Raw genomic sequence first — 20235 nt, 5'->3', positions numbered from 1 at the left:
CCTTGCACCACACCGCAACACAAAGAAAAGATCCCGTCGAGCTGTGCAAGATCGCCCTCACGGATCGCATCTCTGTCCGACTTGTCCTCGGCGATGCTCTCATCTACTTAAAGACTAGAAAGAGCAAATATGACGTGCTTATCGGCGCTGCCGTCATGGATTTGTGGGAGCCTGAAGCAACCCTCAAGACATTCTTTCACGCCCTCAACACCAGCACTGGCATTAACGCGTTTTACTTACCCATCACGTTTGATGGCACGACCGATTTCTTTCCTACGTCTTCAGAGGGAGCTGATTGTGACCGCAAGGTCGAACACGCTTTCCATCGCGCCATGGGCAGTCGCAAGATCATGGGATATGACACTTTGGCATGTCACACTGGTAGGCGCTTGGTTCCTTGTATTAAGGGCTTAAAGGCAACTGTCAAGTCGGTCGGTGGTTCCTCATGGTTCGTATCACCAGATAAAGGGATCTATTCTAATGACGAAGCCTATTTCATCGCTTGCATCGTTGACTTTATTCAATCCACATGCGACAAGTCTGGTGCAAATGGATTTCCAGCAAGCTCCGCGTCGGTTTCGCGATATCTCGCGAACCGCAGAAAACAGATTTCCGACGGTACACTAGTCTATGTTGCTCACAACATAGATGTCTTCGGTGTGCTTTGAGGCACATCGCTTAATCAAACCTGCAACTCATGCGGGCTCGTGTTTAAGTTTTAGAATATTTTCAACTTCGGCAAGCACTTTAGTGAACGTTTTGCGTTGTGATGAGGTTTTGGCCGTTTCCTCCATGAATTTTTGCTCTCTTTTTTTGGCTTCTTTCGAATTCTCGGCTCTTTGGCTCTGCATCTCAGATCCAAGCCTTTTGATAGTATCGGCAAAGTCACGGGTGCTCCCTACTATCGGAACGTCCTCCGCCGCTTGCTCGGCACTGATTTCCTGTCGTTATAGACAAAGATTGCATGGAAGTGATAGTGGAATATCGCGGGTGAGTCGCGAGATGATGATGGAAATATATCGGATAGAGGAATACGCTCTTGGCGTGGATTGGTCGCATGTGTGAGAGACTGTTGACGTACCTTTGCGAGAGCCATCGCAGCAGCAATGCCGCTTGGAAGAGTTCTCTTTTGAGTCGAAAGTGTTCTTGAAATACTGCGGGACGCAAGAGCAGCTATCTGACGGAGCTCTGCTTCGCTTTTGGCAGCCTGGTCTTGCATTTTCTTGATTGTTCTTTGCCGCATTGCCTCGGATTTCCTCTTCTCATTCTGTTACCGCATGTGCTCTTGAGTTGAGGGCTGGACGATTAGATTCATTCGCTGAGTTCGCCAGTTGCCATGACTCGCTTGAGGAAGAAGGCTGAAAATGAATGGGACGGAGATTTTCGCGTACCTGTAGCTTTTTTTCAGCTAAAGACCTCATTTGTTGAAGGAAATGGTTGTTGTCTGTGTCTTCACCACTGAGGGGGCATTTGACAATCTCAGTGCTGACTACCGGGAGATTCTTCGGGGTGCTTTTCTTCGCTGCTGCTGTCTTCTTGGATGTCGTCCGTCTCTGGCGAAGTTTTCGGTTTTGGTTGGATGGTCTTGATTGTGCGTTCCTCTTTTTGGGGGCGTCGGTCAGCGGCTTTCTCAAGCGCTGGCGCTGTGTTCTCGGGTTGGGCCGAGAGATTTCATATGCTTCGCCGTGAAGTTGGTGCAGGATGGTATCCAAGACCGATCTGCACGGACTGGAATTATTTAGCTCCGAGCAGCCATCTGGAGCTTCGTCTGTTTTCTTACCTTCCGCATCGTCACGTAGAGAGTCAAGGTCGGCGTCACGGTCATTACCCATGCCTGCAAGGAGTGTTTCGATGTCATCCAAGGGGTCCTTCATCACGCTGGATCTACTGCCTAGCAGAGCGCAAGCTTAGAAATGTTTGAACGAAGCACAAGGGCCCGCTAACGTTAAGGCACTGGTAAGCCGGTACCGCGATAGCTTGAACGGTGTTGTACAATTATTCATATGAACCCTGGACAACAGAGTGTGAAAGGGCCTTCACGGCGGTCCGCAGCATCCGTTAATCGACGCCGAGAGAGCGTGCAGGGCGTGTTTTGTTTCGAAAGCCGAGTGGGACTGGGGCGTTTCTGTTCGCCACAACAGGGCGTTGCCGAAACGAAAGCAGGGTACAGTATTGCAGCGGTGTTTTAAAGATGAGGTAATAGTACATGCGCGTACGAGTACAGCGCATACTCTTTTAAAATTGCATCCAGGACCTATCCCTGTGCTCCTTTTTTGTGACGGCTATTTTTTGCCCCAGTCGGGTTATTTCCTCCTGCTTCGGTCTTGTTGAGCGCTACGTCCCGAGAGTAGGTTCGTTGAACGCAGAATTGTGTTGTCGTTAAGAAGATATACGTTTTGTCTCCAGGAGACCCGTACTTTTCGAGTAGTGTCCTCCCGAAAAGTGTGGGGTGGTCCTATTTTGTGATCGGGGCATAAACTTCACAAAATGCACACAAACGTCTCAAAGTTCTCACAAGTTTTGTGAATCTCGCTTTGTTTTTGTGAATCTCACTTTATTTTTGTGACGTCAACATCTCGAAGTGCTCTTTTGTTGACTGTTTTGTGATTCACACACAAAATTGTTTTGTGACTCTCACACCGTTGTCTCACAATCATCTCCAACATCAACAAACCATCACAAACCCATCTAAAAAGCATAGCTGATAGCCTTGTTCTACAGATATTTTACGGCCTTCACTCTCGGGCTTGTGAAGCCTGCCTTATTCGTCGAGGAGTGCGTCGCTCAGAGTCAAACTCCCTCTCATGGACAGGAGAGGGCCCATGTCGCTTCAGTGTAGGGCGAGAATGCCAGACCGTCCGGCAACTGCAGCAGATAGCTTGCCTACATGTAGAACACCACTGCACCTGGCGCGAGCCCTTTCTAAGTGTCTTGGGTCGCCCGTCTTTTGTCCCTCTTTTGACCCAACTACATAGTACGCAGTAGGTTTGGGTCCCACTGACCTTCTCGTGCAGTAAATTCCGGTTCAACCTACGCAGTTGCGAACACGAAGGGAAGGGGAAGTGTCTCTGGAAACTAGCCGTAGAGGGCTGGAAAGGGAGATCTTTTTTGTGTGACTTTGTTCAGTTTGTTTGCCTTTTGAGATGGAGAGCCTTTTATATGTGATCTTTGTGATGCCCTCACACAACTCACACAAAGTCATCACAAAATGCACACTGCCATCACAAAATGCACACTGTCAGTGTGAGAGTTTTGATTTCAAGGTTGACGTTTGAGAGTTTTGAGATGCGTCTCACAAAACCATCACAAAAGATTCACGAAAATGTGTGATGTTTGAGACGATTTTTGTGATGATCACAAAACGTTTTCAAAAAGTGCTACAATTCAACAAATATTCACAAACCATGTGTGACGAATGAGAAGATGGAGTGAGACGAATGAGATGACGGCGGCGAAAAGAGCAAAACTCTCACAAATCGTCACACAAATCGTCTCACTTTTTGTGACGCCCTAAATCGTCACAAACCGGAGCACAGGGCTATAGAAAGCACCACATGTTGCCTTCGTAGAACGATCTCGGATCATACGAATACTTATAGCAGTGCCTACTCTCAAGCGCGAACGCAGGAGTGCATCAAAGGTAATAGCTTTCAGCTGATTCTACTGCTTAGCTCCCACAGGTTGCACCAACAGCCGGTTTGCTTTTCTTGACCCGGCTGTAACAGGCATCATGCTGTGACAGGCGTCATACCGTACAGTACATGCACAATAGATCCGAAAAGTGGCACCGACACAGTACAGTAGCCTACTGTATTGATCTGTTGCCAAGCAACAAACGTCCTGCTGTCGTGATTACAAAGAAACGTAAATTACTGTGGGCCGATCAAAGAGAGGAGAACCATGGGTGTGTTGGTTGCCTGTGAAGTGTACTGATAGATACCCTCTACGTAGGACGTGTCCGGGTAGAACTACTTGTAGGCTGAGGTGGAGGAGGTTGATCAGATTGTGGTTTTGGCAAATAAATATCAGAGGGGTTTTGTCCTAGTAACGGATGCAAAACGGACATGAATAGCCAGAAAAAAACCCCACCAGATATTTGGAGGAAATGTGCATGCCGTTAGGTAAAGTGGCGCGTTTGGAGCTGGAAATTCATGGAGGGATGTGTACGCAAGCGTGAGGTTGGCATGCAAGCATGTCTCTGGAGGCTCAGACCTGCCATGGGGCCATCGTACTCATGACTCCAAGCTGGGCGCCCAATCTCACCATCACGTGGCAAATCCAACTACGTTTTCGCTATTGTGCAAAACGAAAATGTGCAGATTAAAATGAAGCGAGACTGATTCGCACGAGAAAATTGTAACAGTTTGTTTGTTTGCTATTCACATAATAATACTAGACTTGTTGAACAAGGAGTGACGAAAACCCAACGAGGCCAACGACATTTCTACAAGCAGGCGATTGCATAGCTACACAGTAGCAACAAGGACACATGAGAAGGCGAGGGACGTGAACGGCTTTGCCTCGAAATCGAGTGACACCTCATGAACTCTTAGTTGGCAGTGGCAACTTTGGTTGCTGTTGTCCTGCCTTTGTCGGCGCTTGCGGTCCAGGCGTGCCATCGTCATAATTCTCGCCTGGCGGCGGCTTCGAGAAGCGTCCCTTATATCTCGGGCGTGTCTCGGCGAGCCTTTTCCTGACCATGTATCTGACTTTCTTCTGGAATTGCCTTCTCCTCTTCTTGTCTCGAAACCTCTTCAGCGCCTGCAATCTCTCCTCTCTCGTGTACCTGAACAGGGTGCTGTCCGCGCCTCGCCCATGATGCGACTTTGACAGGGCGACGGGGCTGGACGTGGCCTTCATGATAGCCGGTGAGGCGACAGCGGAGGTGGCAGGCTCAGTAGCGTCAGAATCGGAGCAGGTCTCGCCAGGCTCGGAGCAACTGCTCGGGGAGGAGCGGTAGATGTGTGGTGAGGCGGCGGGTAGTGCGAAGCGTTTGGGTGTGCGCTTTACGATGGGGCGGTCGCCGCTCACTGCAAGCAGGAGCTGGACTGCTAGGTTTGTTTCGCTATTGATGCGCTGCATGGAGGAGGTGGCGGCACGGCCGGCTCCCATGTTGAAAGAAAATGGGTGGATCGATGGAGTGATGGGTTTGGGGGGGGGTGATGATCATGGAAGGCTACGGGGAGTGTGAGGTGGGGGGGGGGGGAAGGGGGGGGGAGACGGATGGGGCGGAAGGCAGGAGTGGTCGGTATACGTTTATTGCTGATGGAATTGGGGGACAATGAAAGGTGGGCCGCAGGCGAGAATTAGGAAGCGTTGCGGGCGGCGGTTTGTCGGGGCTGGGCATGCCAACGAGGGAAATACGGGAACGGGGGGAGCGTGTGCAAATATCTGTGTAGATATTTGGGGGTTGGGGGACGCGTGGCCGGCGGGGAGTGGCGGGAGCGGGCGGAAGGAATCTAGAAAGCGTACTTGGCGCGGCGCGGTTGGACGGGGGGGGGCCCGCCGGATGCGGGCCGAGATTGTCCGGCAGATTGTGCAGGCGGCAGGTGCGTACAAGGCTTGTGTGGCCACGGCGACGGCGGCGCCGGTTGAGATTTTTGTACGCGCCATGTCATACCCTTGAATGGTCGACTTTATGGAGAAAGTACAGGGGCGGCCCTGTGCAAGAGCATTAGGGCCAAACCCTTCGAAGGGTACCGCCATGTCTTCCACTGTTCTTCATGCGGCCGCACCATTGCCAGCATCGCGCGTCCGCCGGCCTCCCGCGAAACACGAATCAGATATCTCGGCGCCGCCCAATCGCTGCCGCCAAATCGCCGCCGCCCAATCGCCGTTCTCGGAGGCTCCTTGCCGCCCCGATCGGAACAAGCCTAGTATGATAAACGACTGAAGACCCCTGCAATTGTTACTCGGATTCCCATATAGGCCGGCCCCCCGCCTGAAAAGCCCCTGTTTTCTCGGGTTTCGAGGCTGCCGGTTACTGTACAGTACATACCTTCAACTCGTGGCTTTCGAAACCGCTATTCCCCTCCAGTGCGCAGTAGTACACTACACTAAGGGTACTGTGTAACGCCACGAGAACCGCGAATCGCTTCTCATCAACGGCTACCGCTTTCTAATTCTTCGCGGCACAAGCCGCGCATGCCCTTTGCCCCCAGATCTTATCTCTCGTGCCCCCTCTCCCTAGATCCAATACGCCGTCGACAACCCGATTTAGATTTGCTACCTGTAAACCCACCCGCCTCCTCGCCATCCTGGTAAAAAGGCTTACCGCCTCGCTGCCTGGCTTTGCATGCATGCAACCTGCTTGCGTGGCTCCCGCTCGGAACAACGGGTGGCTGTAAGTGCGTCCCCGATTCCATCGCTGCAGATACTGTACCGCGCTTGCGCACTCTGAAAAGGAAACCGCGTTCGTGCGTCTCGTACGCGCCAATTGCGCGGCTCAGTCCTAGAACTCTGGGTTGCAGCACGATTTCGTGTCCGTTTAAATCCCATCACTGCCTCCGGACACCGCACCACGCTGCACCACTGCTGCGGTACAGCAGGCGCGTTATGGTACCAACAGCAGAACACCCAAGGCGTCCGTGTGCTCGACTCGAGAGCCTCTCGAAGAAGCACCGAGCCTGGACGGGAGGGCTCGGCAGCACCGCTGCGCGCACGCACTCGGATATGCGAAAGGGTGTGCCATATGCTGTGTCGTGTCACGAACTAGCCGGAACACAACTCCCGTTGTCGTCAACGTTTACAGGATATCGCCCACCAATGTAGATCTTTTTCGTGCGCCGACTGCAGATGCAAAGTTTTCGCATCCTGCCCCCACGTGCATGTTATGCTCAAGCACCAGGTCTGCTCTGCGAGCGTACTCTAGTAAGTATGGCGCAGCTTCCCGTTTACAACCACCGGTTCACTGTCAGACTCGTGCTTGGCCCAACGTCTCTCGCCAGACGCGAACTTCAATTGCATGAGCACCCGCACTCTGTACAACAAGCCTGCTTCCTATTCGTCACCACTTCCAAACTCCTTGTTGAGCCAAAAAAACACATCCCTGAGAGAAATCCAGCTCCGTGTGGTAGCTCTAAAAGCACAAGTTGCACCGCATCCTTCGTTAGCCCTGTGCAGCTCAGCAAGTTGCGAAGTGTCGCTAACCCGCGTATTGCATTGTAGTGCTATGGGCCTTCTTTGTGACGCCGTTAGTATAAAACCCTGAAACACCCTCTGACGCGCAACCGTCCCACGCCGATCTGAACCAGCTCTGGACGCTCCACTAGCCAGCATGCGTAGAGTCTAAACATCCTATACATGTCACCATTGAAGCAGTGTTCCTCAGTGCAGCAGCATCAAAGTATGTCTGTTTGTTTGCAAGGCACCGGCACCGCTTTAAAGTGCTTGTCAGGCATGCAGCTTCGGCCAGGAACCACCCTGGCGTAATCGCTCAACGGATTCGCACGTCCAAGCGTGTTTTTTGCGAGCGTTCTTAAGTAGTCGTGCGCACCCACAAGAAAGCCACGTACAGTATAGTCTCTAAGACTTCCCGTGCTTCTCGATCCTGCCGTATGGATCGGTCTAATGAAACGTCAGCTTTGGCAGCTCAGCCTGGACTTCCCCAACTGCACTCTCAAACCCGTTGATGTAAATGAATGACGACCTGCTTTAGAATATCTACGGCGTCTGCCTCTATCAGAATGTCATCGTCCGGACCGCTGAGAAAGATGACCCATGCTCCGATATAAGACCTATCTAGCTCTCCATTGAAAGAGGCATGCAACAGCCTCTTTCCTAACTCTCTCTCTCTCTCTTTCTCTCTTTACTTCGTGTTACAACTGTCGAGTTCCGTAAAACGCCAATGAGGTCTCACGCTGTGACAGTAGCCACGACAGGCCTATCAAAGAGTCGTCAGTGTTCGAAACAAATCGGTACATGCTTTCGTAAATATCTAAGGGCTCCCTTCCAGTAGAAGTTGTATATTCTGTACTATTCAAAGAAGACTTGCATGGTACATCCAAATACTGTGTGCCAGTCAACTATGTAGTTTCCGAGAGTTTTGATCATTCCATCGACGCCAGGCAGGTCAGGTACGGACCTCAGTTGCCTTGTTCTGGTACCAACTTCGACTACGAACATACATACTCTCGTCTAGAATTCAAATACTTACTTCTGGAAAGTGAGAGTCCTGCATGTGGAAGAGTGTTTCCCATACTTAGGACATTCATAGAGATGGTCTTTGAGCTGTAAAAGGCTCCACTAAGTAGGTAGGTATTCTGCACAACAGAACTTCTGATGATATTTCATGTAGAAGCCCAATTCATCTTCCCGTGACAAGAACATTGGCTTCGTTTTTGATATATCTGCATCGCGTTTTCAGGTGTCGTAAACATATCTCGATCGCGTGAAGCTCGTGTGCGGTCCGGCCACTGGGCTCGCTCTATAACCGGCGAATTGCGCAGCGGTGGTGTGAGCGGGGCATAGAGGGTGAGAGGGTGGTGAGGGTGGGGGAAGAATGAGGGAGTGGGGGCCCAGGAATGTGGGCTGCACTTCTCGATGTGTGTGATGCTGGTTAGAATCTCCGCGCCAACCTCCTCCACGAGTGGGATATTTGGCCTATGCTTCCTCAGTTCTCATACGCAAACCTGAAATGACTAACGTATCGTTGGTTTCTTTTCCACGCATATACACTTTTAAGAACAGCCACTCTACCACGTGAACTCTATTGCACCGGAACGGTATACAGTGCCTCCTACGATATAGTGCTATAGCGTGACATACCTCTAGCTATGGCACTATTGGAGGGATGGCACTATATAAAGGAGGCTCAAATACATATATTTGGGGACAAAGCACACTGCTAACACAAACAGAACAAAGCCTGTGTAACACAACTAAATAACTTCATCCTTTGAGTACTGAACCATGCCGGATGATACACGTGTGAGCTTATGATAACCTGTGCCAGAGGGTGAGTCATAGCACTATATGGAGGGAAGCACTACTAAAGTAGGCACTATTGAGCGACCCCCCCTGTATACGTACAGTATATATATATATATATATTTTTTCTTGAGCAACAGAGAGCAGCGGTCAACTCGATTGGGCCATTGGCTTGAGGGAACGCAATTCCGCCCTCATGCATATGCAACTCATGTCGTCGATGAGGGCGGGCCGCACGGCGCGTTACATTTACACGGCAGCCTTTGTCTTCTGTCCTCGACCCCAACTACTGCACTAAAAATACATATTTACGGAATGGCGTACAGTACAATAGTTTTAGAACTCAAATCTCCAAGAACGTTTCCCTTCGGTTCCCCGCTTCGGCTCTTGTTGTGTTGCAGCATCTCCAATCATGCCATCGTTCGACACAGTACGTCTAGTCCGAATGTCGAGATTACGCTGTCGTAAACTCGTTTCGGAGATGGATGTGTACGCAGCGATGCAGAGTCCCGGGCATGGACAAGCATCTCCCGAGAGCATATTCAAATACTCAAAAGAAAACCTCTTTTGGATACTGTACCAGTTTCCAACACTCAGCCCCAATTGCACAGACATTCTTGCAAAGCCTGTCCCACCCCGCAGTCGCAAAAAATAACATTCGGCACCGGGGATTCCCGAGTGATCCCTCACCTCAGTACTAGCCCGGCCTGAAGCGACTTGACTTCCGAGTTCGGGATGGGATCGGGTACATGTCGACTTAGTATGGCCGAATGTACCACTCATGATTTGTCCAACACTATTTATACCCAACGTGAATGGCATATATCAAATATTCTGTTCGCTAAATGACGTTAGGCCCTCCAACGTTAGAAAAATAAATGAACATCGCTAAATGATAAATGAACATCGCTAAATGATAAATTTACCCCCCTCGCTACAATGTTAAAGATATAAAATCCCCCTCGCCCTCTACCAGACCAACGACTTTTGACACAATGTCGCAGAAATGTGTGATATTGGCAGTCACTTGCATCGTTTTCTTAGACAGCGAAACTTGACATCTTCACAACAGAGTTTTGCTCCAACTTTTCGAACGAATTAAGAATGACAAATACTACGTAAGGTCTGATGAAGCCAGAGGAAGCGCAAGGACTACTGTGACTGCTATGCCATTGAAAAGTTCAGTTCATCTGAATGGAAACGATCTCGTCAAAAACACCGACCAGGTCCCCTGAAAACCAAAATTGTTACATGTCTCACTTCAATGCTTTGATATGGTAAGTTCTTCGATGAAGTCCTTGTTCACTGTTCATGCCCTTGTGCTCAATTATTCTCCTGGCTTTTCTGGATAACGTTGATATGGGGAACGACTCCCTCCTTTCTGCTGATGCAATTTTACCAGCAAGAAGGAACTTTCTTTGAGGTCCATTTTTTCATGCGAAACCGCAAATTGACCAATCTAGAGAAATCAAATTGTACCTGTCCTTCCAGTCTGACGGTGCGCAGAACAGATTTACTGGGGAATTAAATCACAAGGTGATATATCGTCACACTGACCCGGAGCAACGTTAAAGCAGCTCCGGACTCTAAGACCAGGAACCATCTTTATACTTGCATGTGAAGTTTCTGTCAGGCCTCCGTATTCAGCAGCTCCTCGGTTAATGTCGCGCTCTTTTCTCTCCCTGCTTGCCGAAAACGACCGATCCATATTCTATTAACTGCTGCCCCCTTCCCTCTAAGTAGATCCACCAAAGCTGTTTTCGTATGCCAAAGGGCAAGAAACATGGCTGTCTGTCCACGCGCATCTTCAGCTTCTAATTCTAGCTCGTGATCCAGTTGCATAGCAACTATTGCTACCTTTTCGCCCCCACTGACTGCAGCATGATGCAAGACATTAAGCCCGCCGACATCTCCTCTCCAAGCTGCTTCCCGCCCTGCTCGGTTTGCCATCAGCATCCTCAGCGCACCATCTTCACCCTGTGCCGCCGCCTCATGCGCTGCGCACATTCCTGCTTTGTCTGTTGCACTGGGGCTTGCCGCTCGTCTCTGTAATAAACCAATGCATTGCTGGCTGCCTGACCGAGCCGCATAGTGCAAAGGGGTGCGCCCATTTCTCGTCCGCCAGTGGACAGCTTCTCCTGCTGCATCGAGTATCAGGGTTAGCGTTTGGACACAATCTGCTTTCGCAGCAAGGTGCGCTGCTGTGGCACCCTCTTTGTTTCTGAGGTCTACCCTAGCGGAAGCGTCAAGTAACAGTTTGACGGTTCCAGGTATACCCGCTAATGCGGCGAGCATGAGAGGGGTCCAGTCCCCACTTTTCACGGCATTCACAGGAGCATTGTGACGAAGAAGCAGACGCACGCAGGGTGGGCCGAATTCATCGCCCCTTCGCGCGGCCTCGTGCAGGACAGTTCGCAGATGCTGACTGTGTCCCCGCACAGATGGAGAGTGACTTCGAGAAAGCAGATGATCAACGAGGGGAACGGGCGACGGATGGGAGGAGATGACTACGTGCAGCGCAGTCTCGTCGGCTGGGGTTCGTAGAGAAGAAAACAATGCGGGTAGTGGTGTGGCCGGGTGTAAAGCAGCGAGAGATGCGATTGTTTCAGAGAGCGATGTCACACTGCCTGTGCGGCACTGCTTGAAAAACTTGCGCTTGAGAGGATGAAGAGAGGACTGTCGCCGCCCGGGGGCGGTTTGCGAGCTTCCAGTTGTGGACATGCATGGAGGTGCGCCGATGCTTGTCGGTACCGTCGATGATTGTCTCTTCGGCCTTTTCAGCCTCTCTACATATCCAGCATTCGCATCGAGAGGGATTTGCCGGTGCCTGTGCCCATATGAAGACGAATAATAAAAAAACGCAAGCTCATAATGTAACCATTGGGCAACAGGTGCCCTGTGCTCCGGCTGTGCGCTTGACTGAGGATAGGTATACTTGCCCAACGGGACAGACACCCGGCCCTACTCGACGCAGTATTCAAACAGCCGTGTTAATGCAGTATGCTAGTCTAGACTAGCGGCTTCGTACACACCTGAGATCATGTGTTCAGTTATCACCCCTAGTCTCTCGCGAAGATGGCTAACTGATAGACGCAGGTGTAAAGCAAGTAGCGAAACTTATTTTGATCTTAGCAATTCGGCTGCCTCCTACTGATATAACCGCTTTTCCGCTCTCACCTTTTACTGAGCGAAAAGACGCACAGTTGAAGCTTGTCATCACGATGATGCAATGTATCGAGAACGGCACTTCTGTTAAGACTAATGTATTGAGCTTTTTCTTGCCTTCAAAAGAAACATTTGACGAGGGGAGGATGTACTGCAGCCAACAAAGAGAATATTTGGATGCTGTCATGCATACCTGTTTGCGTTTCTCTGTGTCCTGCTACAGCACAATTCGACTACTACTTTGATCAGAACCTGATTCAGTAGTTTAGATCTTAGGACGTCCCACATTGCGCTTCTGTTTTTCACAGCACAATCGCACTGGGTTTCCATGACGCCGGGAACTGTGACAAACACGATGTGCGAATGACGGAAAATCTGCCTACAGAGTATGTCGATATGCTTCCCTTCGGTAGTCAGGAGCTGAAGTAAACGGTGCACATAGCGAGCCAAACAAGATTACTGAAGCTCTGTTGTCGGACGAAGCCGCCAATAGTTATCGAAGGGTAGCCATTTCGAGTATGGTTTGAGGTGAAAATGATAAGAATCATTGAAAACAGCGGTTGTGAGAACTGAGGACACAGCTTGCAAAGCGTAACTAAGGGCCTAAGATGCTTGTTATATACTTGCAGCACGGAGGTGACGGTAGACCTAGTGTCTGATTAGTGCTGTCGGATGCTCTCCCCTGTTATGTCAGAATAGTGATACACACATAGCAACAACAGAAACTTTCGATGGGTATAGACATTTGGACGAGGAATTTTGTTTTAATACACGTCAGTCCGTTCGCTACTAAGCGAAGTTGCATTGATAAAGCCTCACCTCCCTTTCCCCTCGGATAACGCTGAGACTTCCTGTATAGAACCTCCATGAAATTAAGGTTTGAAGAGTCTTGCTTGTTCCTAGTATGGAACTGCGGTACGTCCGAACGGTGTTAGATAGGAATGTACAGTGAAGCGTGAGTGAAAGTGTCAGAAAAGGGCCTCCCTGAGAGCTCTATGCTCTCAGAGCGGATTTCATTCCCGGAACATGGTTCTGCGATTACGTTCATTCATGGATCCGAGCAGTACAGAAAATGTATTCTATTGTCATAGAAAGCAGTAGTGCGACAGCAATTGCAACTGCTCCATGAACCTACAGCAGGACCGGATTGGCATACTTCGTTTCAGAGTGTCAAGGTTAAAGTATATATAAACGTTGTCCGCAAAGTCGGGAAAACGCGTGTTTTTACAACGAGTTCGATCATACTTTCTGGCAGAAATATTTTCGAACAACGCCTTTTACTAAACCAATAGGACCTCCAAAACACGCTGCATGTGAGTTTTACGTGAGTTTTGACAGCCTCTGCAGCACTTTGGCCTCCAACTGCACAACACCACTACCATTCTTCTAACCATCCGCGCACTTCACACAACGTCACACACCCCCCGCCAACCCCTTTCTAAGGCAAATATGGACTCCTCGTCTGCCCCTAACGCGCACATAGAAACTTAGACACCGGCCATACTGGTTGTGGCTGTACAAAAAGCCACGTGAGGATGGGTTTGAACCACCTTCCAGGTTGATGATGACATCGAGAAGGCCTGCTATGTACGGCTTGTGAAAAACTCGTGGTTGGATTTCCAGTTTTATAATTTACTAATGCGACCCACCAGTTTTGGTTTCTGCAACCAAAAACAAGCGTTTACTTTGCGGACAACGTTTGACTGGTGGACCGTCTGCCAGCAGACGGTCCAGTGGTACATTTTTGCAGAAAACGGCGGTTCTGGAATATTTGCAATTTGTAACACAATCTCATCCATTCAATTTCCGAAAAGGTGCAGGAAGGGCAGTGCAAATCGTATCGTGCGGTATGATACTGTGATACCAAAGGTACTGTACCGAACAGTGTTGGGGCTCCGCGAATCTGGAGAGATAGTCCCTGCCACAAGTCCCACCTCTTAGTGGCTCCCCTCAGCGCCTGGTGCACTACCCGCAGGCAGTATGCTTCCTGCTGACCTCCACTATCTCCACACCCCCGGCAAATGGTAAGAAATCATATCTGCCCATCTTTCAACATTGCAGACAGACGGCACAAATATATTCCGCTGAGCCGTTAACACGGCCCCCCTCACTTTACTAGCCTCACTCCATTCCCGCCTACAACTCGCCTCGACAACCTATCGACATCAAACCAACGCGTGCAGTCACGAACCTCCATCGTTCGACAGCCTCAAGGGAAAGCAAGCACACAGCCACCTTCCCGACGCCACGCCTCACTTTGACCTTCTCACCATGTCCCGCCGCACGTCAGCCTTCGTCCCGCCGACGGCACTTCGCTCTTCCTGCTTCTCCGGCGTCCGCCCGCGGAGTTTATCGACCATGCGCCCCGCCCCGCAACGGCCCGCCGCTCTGCCCCGGCCTGCGCGTCAACCAGCGCGTCAACCAACGCGCATGATCGGCCCGTTTTTCCCGGACTTCAGCACAAGTAAGCTCATGCAGTCGGAGATTGTGCGCAAGGAAATGGGCGCGTTGGAGCGCGATTACGCGGAGCTAGCAAAACTGGGGTCACGCTATGAAGTGAGTTTATTTTTGTTACAGCACGGGGCTCGATTTTTGCCCAGCGCCGGAGCAGGGACACCGAATGTGTACTGACCTGTTTGATCTCTATGCTTTGCGCAGTCGTTTGATCGAGAGGGAAAAACAATTTACATCGAGTCGGCTTTGGACGTTGTCGACCGATTCGCCATCTTTCTCGCAAGACTGAAGTTGAGTGAGGAATTCCAGGCTCAGATGTTCATCAAGCAGTACCAGGTCAAACTACAAGAATACGGCCTCACTATAGATTCGCTCATTATGAACACCAAGAAGAGCTTAGAGATGATGCATGGAGATATTGACAAGAAATTTCACTGAATGTTGTTCATTTAACTTAAACCCGTGTAGTTATGAAGAAGGTTGCCTTCGGAATCATTCACCGCTTTATCGAAGCAATAGAAGCGGTGGCTCGTTTGCATTGATTCTATCGGCTTGGCGGTTTGAACCTTCGCAGCATGGCGCCCTCCACGAAGCGTGTCACGATAGCCTCCCTGAACCAGCGCCAAATTATTCTCAGAAAAATGGTAGGAGAAAAGAGTTTGCCTCGCATCCGCAAAAACCCTTCCGCGTTTCGCTCAGTCACGTAACTAATAGCTAGGGGCCAGTTGTCGTTTCTGCCCCTACATGTACGCATATTCGGCAATGGCAACCTACTGGTTTGCCACCGACATATTAGACATCTGCCCGTCATCCCGCTCCCTACACACAGACTAGTCTTTTCTGTCGTGGCCATCAGACGTCCGAGCAGCCTTCAATTCTCGCTGAAAGCGAAGAAAGCCGCCCCGATCACGTACTTCCTTGATGAACAAACCCTTGCTTTGCGAATCAAGCCTTGCTCCAGAACTGATCATATAGCGCAAAGTCTGCAACGCAGCATTCTCATCGTCGGCCCATATATCGCTTTCCAGCATCCATATCCACGTTCGCGCACGAATAGTGAGACCGGTCTCAAGCATTTCACGCATCAAACGTCGCGCATTTTCCCGATCGTTACCGCGTAAGCAGGCATTGATCACAGCATACCTGGTCCTCTCCTCGATTTGATAACCGCCTTGCTTCATGGCTTCGTATAGCTGGACTGCTCTCTGCGGGTCTCGGGCCCGCCCAAAACCTTTCAAGAGAGACGTCATAGTGCAAATATCCGGATTCATCCCTCGTTCTATCATTTCATCGAAGAACTTTACAGCTTGCTCCATGTCCCCGCGGTGCGCGCACCCATCAATCATGGTGTTGAACGTGACAATAGATGGCTCGACTGTCTGCTGCATTTCCTCGTAGATGGCCAGAGCGTGGTCGAATTTACCGGCGCGGGCGTAAAGCTTGAGGAGTGTGTTAAACGTGGGCGCACCTGGCTTGACTTTGTGCTTGTGCATGAGGCTCATAGCTTGATCAAGAGACCTTTGATCTTTTGCCCTAACGCAGATATTGAGCAGTGTGTTGAACGTCTGTAAAGCATTCACATACCAGAAAATGATACACAACGAAACAGAAAGAGTAGACAATTAGAAAAAGGCGAGGTTGTTCGCGCCAAGGCAAACTCAAAAACGTTAAAGCACGTACCGTTTCATCGGGCTTAATTCCGGCCTCCTCGATAATCTTAATAATCTCAAACCCGCGCCTCACGTTTGCCCTCTTCGCATAGCCTTTGAGCAACGTATTATACAAAATAATATGCGGCCTTCTCCCAGAGTCATGCAAGGAGTTGAGGACTTTCTGAGCTGAGGCCATATCTTGTGCCCTGACCAAGGCACCCATAAGCTCTGCATACAAAAACATATCCCCATCAATGCCGTACTGGACCATGATTTTCCATACCTTCTTCCCCCCCCTCCCATCGCCCCTTGAGCAGCAAGACTTCATAAGGGGGCGAAAAGTGATAATATTAGCGACGCCCCTCCTCCCCGCCTCACAGGCGAGCTCGAGGCCGTCATCAAAGCGGCCCTTGGAGGCGAGCAAGCTGACGACTTGATTGAAATTCTGGGTGACAGCGATGCCGTCCTGGCTCAAGTTCCAGAGCATTTCGACGGCGGCGTCGACGCCGTGGCGGTTGGCCTCCGTGACGAGGGAGGCGTTCTGGCGGCGCCAGACATGCTCCGAATCCCCGGAGTCATCGAGGCTGACCGGCTGGTCTCGTGTGTGGTCGACATGGAGGTCGCGGACGGTGGCGACGGGGTGCAAGTGCTGGCGGCGCGTGCACAGACGCCGACGCGGCAGGGGGTGGCGAGCGCAGATAGAGCGGGGGGCGACAGCGGGACGCAGGAAGGTGGCCTGCGGGATGAAGGAAGGGGACGGCATGGTGGGGCGGTGGGCTGTTTGCAAACAGGCGGTGCGGAGGCGAGTGTGGGCAGAGTTAAGAAGAGAGGAGGGGCGGAAGGAAAGGGCTTCGAGCTGCTGGGGATGGTGGTGTAGGACACGTGTGGGGGGGGGGGGGTTAGGTTAGGTATCTGGGCCCTGGAGATCAGATCGTCGCGGTCTAATCTGCAGCACTTTTATTACTGTAGCTCAGAAGTTGAGAACAGCGGAGGACGAGGGCAGGCTGGCGTGTGACAATTGAACCCCGCACCCCTGATTTTTGCGCAAAATTCAGCGGAGTTGAGGGAATTGAATTTTTCGAAGCGATTTAGCGGCTTGCGACTATTAATGAGCCAGGGATCACTGAATGAATGGCAGGGCCCCGCGGTGCGAGGTCTACATTGCTTCAGGTCGGCACCATGCCCTTCAGATACCAGCGCGTCATACACACACTGCGTCGCGCCCTGAGGGCTTGGACGCGTTCTTAACAACAAAGCGCTCATCCCCTAACCCCCTAAAACAGAAAAGTCAATTTCACCCTTCTGTTGCCACCAAAATGCACCTGATCGCCCCCCTAAACGCAACATTATCTCAAAAAAGCGGATGCGTTTTGTACAAGCACCATGCACAATCAACCTCGAAGCTTCGTACTGCACTACAGTGCTAGCTAGTCTCTGGGTAGGAAATGGCCACTTTTGCAAATGCTTTGTTCAAGACGTCTTTGTGCTCTGCATGAAAAGACTTTTAAGTAAAAGCTGCCGCATTGCCAAAGCTGGGATTTTAGTATGATTGCCTGCGTCCCTGTGCGAAACTAGGCCTCCCTCCAGAATACTCCAAAAGCTCGCATGAAGAAGCGCTTTGGCACTCTGGCGAACATGTTTCTTCAAAACCTAGCGTATACCCTTGAAGGGTAGTTAGTTGCATAGACGGTGTGACCATTCACATGTCGTCTGAAAAGATCTCCACGCAAAGCATTGTCAGTGTTGGTTGTGAAATGGGGGTGGCGGTTCTGGGGAGCGTGCCGTTCGTGGTGAGGGTTGGGCGAGTGGTGTCCGCTCCCTCCGCAAATGGAGCATCCTTCCTCCTCGCCGGGCTCGACGAACTTGAGCGAGAACAAGCAGTTGCAGGGCAGTCCTGAGGATCCATTAATTCTGCTCCCACTAGGAAGGTGGCAGCCGTCGGGTCCATCCGTCCACCCCGGCCCTCGTGCGTCTGCCAGACTTTGGAGTGCGCGCCTCCGCCCCTCGAGTATCCTACTGTACTCGGTCACCACTGGCCCAGTGGGGACCCTTGTCTCCTTATGGGAATCGAGCACCACTTCTGCGGTCGCGCAGTCTCCACTTGCGCCGCCGTCCCGTGTAAAGTAGGGCCCCCTGCAGGCTACAACCGCCTCGGACTGGGCATGGCTGGAGCTTCCAGGTTCTGCGCTCTCTCCCTCGAGGGGCTCGAGCTCGCGCATTCGTCGGTCCAGGTCCTCCAAATCCGCCAGTGATGAGTCGGACCCCCCAGTGTGTGGGATGGCTCGGGGCATACCGTCCAGATTATCACCGCACAGGACGAATTCCTCCGCTGTCCGCGCACCTGCAAGGTCGGTGTCAAGCCCGGCAGCTGTTAGCAGGTCTCCCACTGTGACCACATTCGCGAGACTGCGCTCCCCGGGCAGACAATAGTCTATAATCTCATGCAGGGTTGATCCACACACTCTGAGTACAGGGTCTGTCTCGCTGGCCGCGTCAGGCAAGGCCGCGGCGGTGAAGCTCCGAGGAAGCACTCTCTTTACGGACTCCTCCCAAAACACGTCGAGATGGGTGAAGGCGAGCACCTTATCACTCTCGCAAGCGATTAACTCCTGGCCAGCCTTGGAGGACACGTCGCTCTCGACATCATGCCTGCCGCGCTTGACCACTACCGCTCGCAAATAGGAGAGGTCAGCCTCCCGCGCCAGCAGAGTTGCCGAACCCACTTCCCCCAGTTTCACACATTGCTCGACTGGGAGACCGAGGAAGTTCTCCCCGTACTCCGCCGTTGCCGCGAGTCCTTGAGCGCGCTGCCCGGAGGCTACTGGCTCAAGGCCGCACGGATACAAATGCGTCTGTATGATGCTGACCGCAGGGCAGCCACCTGAGAGAGGAGTCCTACAGTCCTGCCACCATTCCACACCCCTTACGTCAACGACACAACAACCGGCGGGTACTGGCCAGCCAGGCAGGTGGGGCAGCGGTTGGTCGAATATCACGTCAACAGGCCCCTCGTCACGCTCGCTAGCTTCGTTGCTGCCGACCAGCCTGACTCTGCCGCTAGCCACTAGGCTTACAAACTGTCCGGCCGCTCGCGTCGCCCTCGCTGCCCGCCATCTCCAGCCCCGCCTAGCGCGAGACCACGGGTTGACCGAGAGGTCGGAGACTCGCTTGACACTAACGGCCACTCCAGAGTTGTAGTAGTACAGCCCCCGCCCGCGAATTCTAACTCCGCCACCCTTCGGGAATGGGTCTGAAATCGTGCCGCAGAACATGAGGTCGCTGGACGACCATCCCACAAAATCCCACGGACAAAAAGCTTTGCACGCGTCAGAGCAAGAATGCTCGACCACGGACAAGCAGTACTTTTTTCCCGCCTCCGCATTTTCCTTGATATTCGCGCGAGCGTTTCTACCAAACGAGTTGAACGAAGGCGGTCCGACGTACCTGCTGACGTCTGGGGCTCCCATCTCTAAAAGTGAACGGCTACCATCACATCTGTCCGGCACCCACTTGATGCGCCAGCTTGATGCGGGATCTGGCCAGACAGTTCGGGACCTCGCCTGCCAGGAGTGGGGCTTGACGGGAACCCACTGCATGCCTGAGGAGTGCAGCACCTTGCCGGCTCCGGGATCGCCGCTCGTAGCGATAGTCGACAAGGACTGTGTGTCCCGGGGGGCGGCCTCCAGTGCCAGGCAGTGGAGGCTGGGCTCTTCTGACGGACTCGGAGCCTTAGTTACCGTCGAGACCCAGTATTGGCTTCTTTTCACTGCGCATTGACAGTGAGCACTACACCTCTCGCACTGCTTGATCCCGCCGTGCGCTTTGGCGACACAGATTCCGGGCACCGCTGGACGTCTGGATTGGTGCGCCGCATCTTCCGGGAGGGACGGACATTTCCGGATCCGTTCGAAGGGGGCCACAAGCCGCTGAGGGGAGGTGGGGTGTCTTTAGTGACAGCAACTGACTACTATTGCTGTCATGACGCGGTGCACGAGGGGTGGAAGACGGCACCGGAGTCCGGGGGGGGGGGGGGGGA

General features: G+C 51.9%; 5 protein-coding genes; all 5 read right to left on the bottom strand.

Annotated features, from left to right (window-relative positions):
- Nucleotides 1-209: 209 nt before the first annotated feature.
- CHC_T00001430001 (hypothetical protein) lies at nt 210-1243 on the bottom strand. XM_005712560.1 is given in 3 exon segments: nt 210-695; nt 696-941; nt 1082-1243. The coding sequence occupies 2 exon segments, from the start codon at nt 1241-1243 to the stop codon at nt 696-698; spliced, it is 408 nt and encodes a 135-aa protein (XP_005712617.1). The 3' UTR covers nt 210-695.
- Nucleotides 1244-1270: 27 nt separating this feature from the next.
- Nucleotides 1271-1426, bottom strand: CHC_T00001429001 (hypothetical protein). XM_005712559.1 is given in 3 exon segments: nt 1271-1297; nt 1392-1421; nt 1422-1426. The coding sequence occupies 2 exon segments, from the start codon at nt 1419-1421 to the stop codon at nt 1271-1273; spliced, it is 57 nt and encodes an 18-aa protein (XP_005712616.1). The 5' UTR covers nt 1422-1426.
- Nucleotides 1427-4340: 2914 nt separating this feature from the next.
- On the bottom strand, nt 4341-5082 carry CHC_T00001428001 (hypothetical protein). XM_005712558.1 is given in 2 exon segments: nt 4341-4539; nt 4540-5082. 1 exon segment carries the CDS (start codon nt 5080-5082, stop codon nt 4540-4542), a length of 543 nt encoding a protein of 180 aa, XP_005712615.1. The 3' UTR covers nt 4341-4539.
- A 10295-nt stretch (nt 5083-15377) lies between these two features.
- On the bottom strand, nt 15378-16040 carry CHC_T00001427001 (hypothetical protein). Its single transcript, XM_005712557.1, has one exon. The coding sequence runs from the start codon at nt 16038-16040 to the stop codon at nt 15378-15380; it is 663 nt and encodes a 220-aa protein (XP_005712614.1).
- Nucleotides 16041-17661: 1621 nt separating this feature from the next.
- Nucleotides 17662-19666, bottom strand: CHC_T00001426001 (hypothetical protein). XM_005712556.1 is given in 2 exon segments: nt 17662-17842; nt 17843-19666. 1 exon segment carries the CDS (start codon nt 19664-19666, stop codon nt 17843-17845), a length of 1824 nt encoding a protein of 607 aa, XP_005712613.1. The 3' UTR covers nt 17662-17842.
- Nucleotides 19667-20235: the final 569 nt, after the last annotated feature.

The sequence above is a fragment of the Chondrus crispus genome, genomic scaffold (genome assembly GCF_000350225.1).
Source record: "Chondrus crispus Stackhouse genomic scaffold, scaffold_10, whole genome shotgun sequence".
Lineage (NCBI taxonomy): Eukaryota > Rhodophyta > Florideophyceae > Gigartinales > Gigartinaceae > Chondrus > Chondrus crispus.
Note: the sequence above shows the minus strand (reverse complement) of the source record. Positions and strands in the feature narration are given on the sequence as shown.